Source organism: Botryllus schlosseri, chromosome 5 (assembly GCF_051294905.1).
Source record: "Botryllus schlosseri isolate E-star chromosome 5, Bs_hap1, whole genome shotgun sequence".
Taxonomy (NCBI): domain Eukaryota; kingdom Metazoa; phylum Chordata; class Ascidiacea; order Stolidobranchia; family Styelidae; genus Botryllus; species Botryllus schlosseri.
The window spans coordinates 3,899,877-3,911,429 of record NC_137240.1 but is presented as its reverse complement, the minus strand read 5'-3'; the positions used below and the strand labels follow the sequence as shown (position 1 = coordinate 3,911,429).

At 40.7% G+C, this 11,553-nt stretch overlaps 1 protein-coding gene across 1 annotated transcript in view; it reads left to right on the top strand.

Annotated features, from left to right (window-relative positions):
- The window catches only part of LOC145439972 (titin-like), a 515,551-nt gene that overhangs the window by 235,158 nt on the left and 268,840 nt on the right, over nt 1-11,553 (top strand). The window contains exons 67-75 of the mRNA XM_080317640.1: nt 14-143; nt 1,013-1,167; nt 1,612-1,724; nt 1,974-2,131; nt 2,868-3,092; nt 3,967-4,080; nt 4,328-4,400; nt 5,650-5,814; nt 7,824-7,936. Of these exons, the coding sequence (XP_080173766.1) occupies nt 14-143; nt 1,013-1,167; nt 1,612-1,724; nt 1,974-2,131; nt 2,868-3,092; nt 3,967-4,080; nt 4,328-4,400; nt 5,650-5,814; nt 7,824-7,936 (1,246 nt within the window). The remainder of the gene's footprint in view (nt 1-13; nt 144-1,012; nt 1,168-1,611; nt 1,725-1,973; nt 2,132-2,867; nt 3,093-3,966; nt 4,081-4,327; nt 4,401-5,649; nt 5,815-7,823; nt 7,937-11,553) is intronic.

Genomic DNA, 11,553 nt, shown 5'->3' with positions numbered 1-11,553 from the left:
TGGTTATCTTCAGGAGACTGCTGTCTACCCGCCTTTCTTCAAAGTACCGATCAGCAACGTGGAGGTAATCGAAGGCGAGACTTCTCAATTCGAATGCCAAGTCTACGGAAACCCCACGCCTATCGTCAAGTGGTATCGAGAGGGTAAGCGAAACATGACAATGTGCAATCTTACTCAACTTGGTAAACGTGATGATGATACGATTGTTGACATTCAATGTTCTTTCCAATTCTCTAGTAGTTGTTTGCGGGTTTGTTTCAACATGAACACTGAACAGGCCTATATTGGTCAATTGCAAACTTGGTAACTACTGGCAGATCTGGTCATTAACGATGTACTCATACCTCTATGGAGTACAAGTAGGTTTCCTTTTTGTATTCATTGCCATTATACATCAGGTGATCTTTTAAGATTGCTTCCTATTCTACCTTACATATTTTGGGAAAATTATGTACCATATACATTTTCAATTTTGTAAAGTAGAACGCACTTTTAGGTCATGTTTGCATCCCATTTACGAGTGAAATTACCATGGTAATCTCGCAAAACAGCCCTAATATTTATTTTAAATGTATCTATTAGTAGTGCAATAATCATTTTCCGTTATTCGCAAAGATGCATCTTCAAATTCTATAACCATTTCCGATTTTCAACTAAATTCTTGCGAGCCCTCGACCCGATTAACATCCTGCAACTACTACTTAGTACTTTTCAGACATTTCATTTGCTACTTCCCCTTGAAATAGCATTGAAATGCTTTGGACATAACTTTTACTTGTACTTGATTACAAATTTGCTTCGTTACTTCTAATTTACTTGAGTTGCATTCCTGACCACTTGAAAACGCATGGTAAGTGGCGGTTTTTTATATAGCCGGAGAGCTGAGATATTTCTGTGCTGTTGACAAATTATCACCTGCATGATACACATCCTAACACCTATCCACCGCGCATCTAAAACTCTATTTCAGTGTGACGATATCGCAGAGTTAGAATACGTGTTTTTTCTGCAGGCGCATTGATCGAGAGCTCGCCCGATTTCCTGATTCATTACGACGGGAAAACCAGCACGCTGCTGATACGAGAAACCTTTATCGACGACGCAGGAATGTTCACTTGTACTGCTCATAATAAAGCAGGCAGCGTCACATGCTCTTCATTGCTAACTGTAAGTTAGCTGTGTTGACATCGAAGGAAAGTATCGGCAAAAATTACTTGAGTACTTCGTAAACGAAAAAGTACCTTGTTATTGACAACCTCCGCGAGTAACCAGAAACACGTCATGAACGTAATTTGACGTCATAATATAATTGACGGTCCGGTATTATGATATGGCGTTTAAGAGCTCAACCCTGGTGGCTCACATTGCAAAATGCTACCAGGCTTAGTTTGATAACGCGGGTAGCAATTGGTGTCGGGATTTGAAAGTTTTTTGTTTTGGGACATGTTCGGAATGATAGTCCCGTTACGTGTTACTTTCTTTTTTATCTCCAGTGCCCTATCAATTCATGAACGAACTTGACAATTCTTGTTTTTGTTATGTTCGAAATTGCATCGCCTTTACCAGTTGAACTACTATTATATCTCTAACATTATGTTTTGTTACTTCAAGGTAAATATACCAGAAACTGAGGAGGAACCGACACCCACCACGAAGACCCCTCTGATTTCCCGCGCCTTGTCGGAAACAGAGCTGTCAATGACTGATTACGACGGATTTGAAAGGTTGTTTTCTAAGCTATCTGTTCCTCTCGATTGTTCCAAATTTCAGGCCTGTGTGACGTAATATCTGGTGATACGTTTATTGATATACAATACCCTTTCCAATTTTCTACTAGTTGCTGACGATTACCCCTGACGAGGCTCAATTTCAATATAAATATATTACTAAATTATATTACGTACGTCCAAGATTTTCTTCAAATTTACAATATATTCGCATTACACGTAATTTTCCTTTCTTTACATTTGCAGTACCGAGCTGGATTTTGTTTCCGGTGTATCTGACGTGGAACTAACCGACTCGGAATTCGGAAAACCATCAGCCTCTGCGATACACCTCAACGTGGCTCAACAACATCAAGGGAAAAAGCTGTCCCCTGTAGTCGAGGAGACAAGCGGCACCCCGTCTGGTTTGTATCTATAATCTATATATTCTGAATGCAGATGGGGGCTGTGTTTGCGTTCTATAATACATGTACGTCATACCGATTAACTTTCGACCACACCAGGATGATAATCTCATCAATGTTGGTGTGCAGCGTGTACTGTCCAAGTTTATATATGTATCATGCCAAACAGACTACCCACGAATGCAATCGTGATCATCACCTTATTATTAATTTTATCAAAACACTGCGGGCTTGCGATACAATGAAAAGAACGAAGGGAGTCGAAACCACTTAGGGTAGTCTTTTAATCAGACACCGATACAGGCCTATCGAAAATGTAAATAAGAGGCATGCACACTGAATATCAAGTATATGAAAGAATGCCTGTATTATCGTGAACATTAATAACAAATGCTCGTAGTAACTAATATCACAATACAAAGTGTCGAACATGTTCTATAACCGTCCGGTGGCGATGTTGCGTTTTAACTCGAGTCAATATTAGTAACTAGTATATGTGTCATCGACACCGAATCTTGCGAAAGGCAAACAGTTCACACGTAGGATTTTCACGGAAATAAGCGATCGGAATCTACTTATTCGTAAAAACGAAAACGCCAAGGCTACGTTGCAAGTTGCACTGTTAAAAATTATAACGCACTACCATACAGCTTTTGATTCAATAATATGCATGCCATTTCTCCAATGATAATGATCAATATACCTGACTGCGACAATTAACGTTGATTTCTTTCAGGTAAAGTCGGGGAGTACTCGCCTATCTCGCCTAGCAACAGAGGCGACGGCAGTCCACCGTCTGTGATCAGCTGCCCGCCTCCCGTCGTACGACTGGATGAAGGCAGCTCTGTACGGTTTAGCTTCGTCGTTCTAGGCAACCCGCCGCCTACCGCGGCGTGGACGAAGGACGGAGTAGCCGTCAACAGCGGGCATCGCTTCATGATGGACGAGAATTCTAAGCAAAGTACGAATGTGGAGTTACTTTGAACATAGCATCAACAGAAGCGTGTTTAGTGCCTATATAGCCGGTCGCAATCACTATGATTATGATTAAGCTTAGAATCATGGGTATTATCAATAGGTCCTTTCACGCAAAATCTGAAATTATGATTATATCCTCAGTGTAATGATAGTACACTCTGCATGACAGGCCGACAAGATACCGTAATGGTGGAGCGTCCGGCTCCTTGATCGGTTGGTCGTGGGTTCGGTCCCAGGCCGGGTCAGAACAAAGACTTGATTAGTAACACTGGTGTCCATGACTTCCCCTCATCATTACCGGGATAGTATGGTGGGGTGGTGCAAGACTTAGAAAGCCTTGCAAGGCTATTTCTGCACGTTCCTTGTCCAGCGCCATATGCACATCATGCACTCATGGTGTATATATATGCACATCATGCACTCATGGTATGCATATGCACAGATCGTGTGTCTGTACATCATGAGTCAGTGTATGCCGCCAAAACACCAAGGACAAAAATACACTACGTCCAATTCATATAACAAAGTTAAGTCCTAATAAGATGTGTTCAAAAGCTAAGTACTTCGTTTTCATGAAATAGCCCACGTATCACGACAATATATTTTCAAGGATTGTGCCTACTAGCAGCGTCACCGGTGATTTTGCTTCAGTTGAGAAGATTGAATTTGTAATATAGGAAGTAGACAATTCCCATTAACTGCTAAAGGCATGAGACTTCTCGATTAAATCTACTTTACGAAACTACGTACTTGAGTGGCTATGACACTATGGCCTTATGGCACATCTGTAGAATGTAGATGTATCCATATCCGTGAATGCGATTATGCAATGGTTAGGTAACTTTTTCATATTACAGGCTCTTACACTCTTGCCATTGGTGTCGTATTTGCTGAGGACGCGGGGACATACACTATCACCGCTACAAACAGATTTGGATTCATTGAGAAATCTGTCAAACTCGTTATGGAAGGTAAATGCAAGTTTTGAAATACGGAACCTGCCAGGTGATTTCATGAAGCATCTATATGTGTAGGTATACTGTAATGAATACAGTTCTTCTCCTTCGATTCCGGTGAAGAACCTGTTAGGCCTATTTATGTTCCTATTTCATCATATATCCACGATTCTACATCAAACTAGCACAATGAACAGTTTTCAGTGTTACATTAGTCGTGGCGCAAGGGGAATGACTTCAATCTAACTAGGATGTGTTTCAGATGAATACGCTTCGTATGAACAGGACATGTCGGCCAGGAGAAGTCTAAGACCACCACAGTCTCCGACATCCAGGTTCGTATTATAGTACTTTTCGTTTTTGGCGGGTAGTATAATCTACAATAGGACTGTTTGAAGAAAAAAACCTGAATCCTAAATCACCATCAGGCTATACTTACTAGACCAGTGGTTCTCAACCTTTTTCACCTTGCGGACCGGTAAAATTTCAAAAAATATTTGGCGGACCGGTGGCCTTTCTAAAATTGAAATCAACCCAATGTGAAGTATACAACCGTTTTATTGCAAGTATATGGTGCTAGAGAGTGACCTTTTGAGGGTGATCGTAATTAATTATGTTCAGTTCATGATGGCATCCACGTGATTTTACGGTAGTGAGTCTGCCGAGTCGGGGTAAAATTGCCTTGCCCAAATAAACGTGCTACCGCCGAGAGTCGTTTACAGTCGTTGGCATTTCTTCACTTGAAAGTAATGTGTCTCTGTGGTATGGCATTTGTCCTGTGTGGTACATATTGTCAGGGTCATGAGATCGGCGGCAGCCATTTAGGCGCCCATGGACAATTAGACGTATATATATCGAAGTTTCCGGTCAACAAATGGCAGTCGTATTCGGCCCAGGTTTTCTCGCTGCCGAATGTTTTGGCACATCTTTCAGAGTCCCATGTTAGCTTACTTCATTATGTGTGGGTGCGTCGTGGCGCGGTAATGGCTGACACTGAAATGCCTATTTCTATAAATCCTGCGTATTTACTGAGGGAAGTGCACCCAATAATTAAGACATTTAGTGACACTATATCGCGCAAGGCGCCAAGACAATTCGAAAAAAGTTGGATAAAGTTTCAAAAAACACTCAATAATTTATGTCCATTCACGAAATAATTTTTGGCCCTTAAACGTCGGCCCCTCTCCAATTGGGGCTTTGGGATGCTGCAGTTACGGTCCCTCCCACATGAAATGAATTAATCGAAAATGAATAATCGCGCAAACTGCGCGGTCTAGAGAGTCAGCTTGTACTTGTCGCGCGCATGTCGTCAAATGGAATATGTTTCCATGGACCTAATGTTACCTCACGAAGTTCTGATTCAGTTTAAAAGTTAATGTTATATTTATTTTATCAATTGACAAGCCTTCAGCATACACATACTGCATCTCGAAATTTAGGTGTAAAATTGTAATATTCCTGGCGGACCGGCAGGAATGTCGTTGCGGACCGGTGGTTGAGAACCACTGTACTAGACTATACTACGAAAAAAAGGGAAATACTTCCTCACTGACCCCCTCTGTAAAACACGACACCTTGTTACAGAGGGCGTGGTGATACCCGTCGCCAGCATCCCACTATGCGACAGCCGACGGCGCCCGGCGAATTACGCGTTACAAGCCTCAGCCCGGGCGTAATCGAGAAGAGGTCTGTGTCCCCGGGACGCAGACTCGATGACGTGGAGGAATTGGATCTTGAAAAATATTTCAAGTAAGTCATATGTGATTTTTGAATCATTTTCTGCTTTGGTTCGACCAGCCAAGTTCCAGCCAAGTATTGGCTGTGCCGATCACAGCTGGACAATTAGTAAATCTCCAGCCCTTTCAAATTAGGTTCGAATTAGGATTATATCTACACAGTTTATTCCAAATTAGACTAGAATTAGAGTTATAGATACAGTTTTTTTCCAAATCTGATTAGAATTAGAATTACTGATCGCGCGACAGCTTCGAGGTTGAGTCAAGTTCGGTTCATGTCAATTCTGAAATATCTGTACACCAAGCTTGGCTCCTGTTGCACTATGTAGTTCTCCTGTAGCATTTTCTAGAAGACCAGACATTGGATTAGAATCCGAATTACAGCGTTGAATTATTTCACAAATTAGGCTAGAATTAAAATTAGAGCATAGAAACTTTTCACATAGTACGTTCGAATTATGTTACTGTCATTTCGTTACAGTTTGTTTAATTAGACCACAAAACTATCTATAGTTGCTCAAGTCTAGTGCCAATGACTGAAACAGAAAGAGTGCTCACTGCTCACGAGTATATACACCAAGACATCAGAGATTGCGGATTTAATATTTTGAAATCCAAATCTTCTTCTAGATATATCATGAAAATCCGAGTCCGAATTTAAATCTGTCAACCATTTCGCATTATGTAAAATCCATGTCCATCTCCGGTCATGACTCATGGCTGATTGTTTTTCGAATGTCGAATGAAAATTGTAATTTTTTAGAAATGCCATGTTCACATCAATATCCTAATTCAGCGAAAATCTGTGATCCATTCATGCATTGGTACTTTTATCGATTCCAAAACTTCACAATACTGCGATACTATGAACAGATAGGAAGGTGTCAAGACGACTTGGAGCAGTCTTTGAAATCAGACCTCCCCCCTAGGACTTGCTCCAGAACATGACACTCGTCATATTTGGTGATTGTTGATATACAATGTTATTTCCATTTTACCACTAGTTGCTGACGATTACCCCTGACGAGTGTCCGCCGAAAATATTCGGGTTTACTTCAATACCAATATGCTCTTCGATTTAAAATCACGAAAAAAATCTTTTAATTGCCCTTCCCCTATTCTACTCCAATCCTTCACAACAAACTACCTCACTCGAAATATAAGCTCTTGTCCAAGCACTTGTGATGTGCCTGGTCACCGCTGTGTGTTTAACACTATCCGTCAAATACTTTCGGGTTAAGTACGTTCGAGTGCGTTTAAGCAGGGCAAGTTTATCTTTAAGCATCGAGCGTTTCATCGGGCAAACCCTTTTCGAGATATGTTTGCTGGTGGTGTTTTTTGTTGTGCCAAGGGCTGTTTTAGAGTTAGGGAGTTGTCATCTGAATTTGCTGATAATCGTTATTGTAAATGTAATGTCGATTGCAGACTAGGAAAGCTATATAATTCTAGTTGTATAATGGACTAATTAGAACTTGTCAAATGTTTCTACGCTCCAATTCTAATCTAATATTCCGGTGTTCCTGAAAATGCTGCAATTCTGAGTCGAACTTGATGTACAAACATTTACCATTCTTATGCTTGTGAGAATAAAGTGTGGTTTGATATGAAATGAAATTGATTATTTCTGTGCGTCTTTTTATTTAGGAATTTACATCAATTTCCGCGTTTTTACGAATTCAGTAATTCTAATTCTAATCTAATTTGGAAAATATGTCTAGTGTAGCTATATTTCTAATTCTCGTAATCCTAGACTGGTAGGTTAGTGAGTTTTTAAGACATCAAATTATCAGGTATTGCGTTACGACCATGATTATAATTTACTTGATAGTAATGCGCACAGCCTTACATATACGCATATTGTAAATTCGAGCGTATGAACTGATTATTATTATCGCTTGTCAGTAGATAGCAATACCTACAAGTGTACTAATTATAATGCGATTTTATCTGAATATCTGCGTGATGATATTTACCAGTATATGAATGTCGGAGTTAATGAGTTGTCATCACCACCTTACGCAGGCCTAGATTCATTCGCAAGCCGGAAAGTGTCGAATGTAATGAAGGCACCGCTGTCAGAATCGACTGCAAGATATCAGGACGGCCGATGCCAGACGTCATGTGGCACCATAACGGTGAGTCTATATGCGATGGTACAGTGTTTTGACTCGATTGTATTCGCCGGTATATGCGGGGTTTATGTGCGGTTTTTATTATTATATTTATTTATTTATATTTATTATATTATTATATTTACGGTGGCCAATTGTTTATTACAGTTGTGCCCATCGTAAATACTATTTTATTCGAATCCAAATTTTTCGACGGCAATAACTCCGCTTCCACCGGTTGGAAGTGAGTCAAATTTGGTGAACATCGTTTGTATAGACAACCTAACACTTTGATAGGGTGAACAGAAACTTTTGAAATTTTTTTTTAGTAATTTTTATATAATAAATAGAAACTTTCTTCTCCTGTAGCAATGCGGCTACTGGTTGGAATTGAACCAAGTTTGGTGCGTATGCATAGATTATGTAACCTAACAATTTTATCAAGTAGCCAGTACAATTTGAGAAATAAAGTCATTTTGAACATCCCTAATGTACACTATGTAGTCGAGATCAGGCGTACGGAATATCGCGTATTCGAATTGGATTGTATTAGTCAATATTGTGAGTATAATCTGCACACTGTACGAGTGTACGTACAGCAATTTTAAATATATATATTTCCGAAGTGCGCTAAAAATAGCGGAAAGGAAAAACGGTCCTCTTTACTCGAACGTAAACGGGAGAGGCTGCCTTTTTTATCGAACACGATAAGTGCCCTCCTCAATATTGTTAATACTCGCTTCGTTACAATCCCTTTCTAATCGTACGTGTAGTTACGAAGTGTTACACAATAGCGTTGATATTCTTTACAAACGTATCACGTAACGCCGGATCAATCTTGAGCACGAGAGGGCACCTTTATTATTCGTTACGGTCGCGAATTCTGTGTAGCGGCGGAGCGCTTTTTAGTATGACCTTCCGAATTCGTAGATTATTTTCACCGAAGTGTTCGCTGACCCATGTATCAGTCGCGTGGTGGGTCAAACTGTAATATATGTGCTTAGTTGAGAGTGTAATTGTTGAATCTATTATAGCGTAGCATTGCGAACCTATGTGTTTTGATGTGTTTTGTGCCCCACTCATCCATACAGTTATGCTTGATTTTAATAGAGATCTCGTCTACTCACAAGCCTTCCCCACAACTCATCGTAATGTTCAGTTGTCTGGTAGAGGCTTGCTCAGTACTCCACCTTTTAGGTATAGGTTTGGTGCTAGTTACGCCAGTCCCTCAGATTGAACTTACGACCGTATTGGCTTTGGCACAATATAAATGTAAATGAATGGGTGAATGAAGGTAAAATAGTCTAGGTCAGTCGTTCTTAACCATTGCTACCTTGGCGAACACTTACGATAATCCACAAGCCTTCGGCTAACTGCAAATATCACATCACTGTGGAATACTAGTACGTAAAGTGTACTGTGCATCAACAACAGTGTTTAAACATAGGGCCAATAAACATGATTTTCACACAAAAACAAAAAGATCATAATGAATATACACTTCAAATCAGTGTTACATCTGTTGAATGTGTCTTGCTCTCTAGTGAACTCCGGCTAAGGTGTCGAGATTGCGTAGTGGTACAAGTATAATCCACAGCTCCAACACCAATGGGTTGCGGGCGCCATCTCATCCGTGCAAGCGGTGTCATATAAAAAAAAAGCCTATCAGTGGGCCGTGCTACAAGTCGGCAGCTATGGAATAATGAAGGAAATTATTTGGCCTGGTTTAGATGACCAGTTGACCATGGTAGTCGACAAACACTACGAATACCACTAACAAACTCCGGCTAAGAAGCACTGGTATAGACAGAGTATTCTGCTCAAGCATTGCCGTACTTTGTGTTACGATTTCGGCGAATAATGTCATTAGATCGACTACATTCATATTTGAGTTGAAGTTGTATCTAATTGCTTGATGGTGTATGCAGACTTGGACGCTTGGCTGTCGTGATCCCTATGCCGGTACGAAGTTCACATCTCGTACCTTGCGATCTATTGAGTCTAACGACAAAAGTTACATCCGACGACATCCTGAATCGTAACATTCGTACAGAGGTGTTGTTTCACTCCATACTACAATAACACCCGCATATTGACTTTTGTAAGATATCACATTACGATACATCTGTACAATGCGACCATCAGAACATCTGCCGTCTTGTCGCTCAGCACAGGTCAGTACCCGGGTCACGCTGTAGTATTGATTCGCGCTGTAAAGAATTACGGCTGCTACGCCTCGGGTCCGAGGTTTAAAACTGTCCGGGTTGAACAAGAGTAGGCGGAGTTCGCTCCTTTGTGAGATAATTATGTGATAAAGATTGCGTCTTGAATGGATAAATGTGAGTGCACAGAGTTGAGTTACGTATGAGCTTTATACTCTTGGATATTTTCGCGGCGGCATACGCTTACTGTCTTTTCTGTGGCGGGCTCTGCCCGATTTCGTGTTACCTATTAATGGAAAGGCTACCGCTGTTTTATATTGTTAACCACGCTGGGGATTTAAGCATCCATGTAATTCCAATCATGATTTCGAAAAAGAAACGGATTCTAGCTGCCGAACGTGCCCTCGAGAAAGGTAAGTGACTGTGCGTGTGAGACTGTGCGTTCACTCGTTGGTGGGTGCGACGCGATGATCTGATTTTCTGACTTTCTATGTGGACAGTTAGATAATCATTTCAGCGCATTGCCGGCAATCTAATTGTAGTCTAATTTGTGAAATGTTTATATGCTTTAATTTTAATTCTTATCTAATTTCTAATGTTACATCAGAAATGTATAGTGCAGGGGCGGGCAACTGCTCCAGTCGGCGGGCAGGATATTGGAAAATTATGTACTTGGAGGGCCGGATAGCTGAATCGATAGATTATTCGCCATTTATTCACATATACAAGGAATAAATCGCATTTGAAGAATGTATTTTAACGACAGCAATGTAATTTCAAAGCAATTTCTCGCTAATAATGACGAAGACACGGTGGAGTTAAGAACCGCATTGTCATACAGCAGTGGTTCTCAAACTTTCTTAAACACGCCCCCCTTTTTGATAGTGAAACATTTCGCGCCTCTCTTATCGTGATATCACAAAATATTGAAGAGATAAATCAGAATGCTAACCATCCCAACGTATAGGTTGATGACATTAAAGGTTATGGCTGTTGATGAGAGAATTCTCAAATATGACTTCGGGCAATAGACAGAGGAATCACCATGAACTGTCATACATGCACCCTGCACCGCCATGTCTGCTTCTCTCTGATGAATCAACACAAGGTGCAATCCTAAATTACGGTTTTAAGGCGTGCGATAAGCCCGGTACCCCCGATTTACGATGGTATCAATTCAATAGGTGGCGAGATAGCGTAGTGGTATATAGCCATATGTTGCCCGCCCCTGGTACAATGCGAAGCGAGTGAAGCTTGCTGTGTAGTACAGTCATTGCCAACCGCATGCTTATGAAATTGAACCTTGATTTGATGTGAACGGTAAATGTAAACAATATGCGTAATTCAGCAGTCTGTATAACATCTTTCCATCGCCACTGGATTCGTGATTTCTCCGCATATTTCTCTCCATAATAGCAGAACCGATGTAATTTACTATCGCTTTTGTGTTGCACGCTGGTTCGCGTTGTGTTGTTGAAA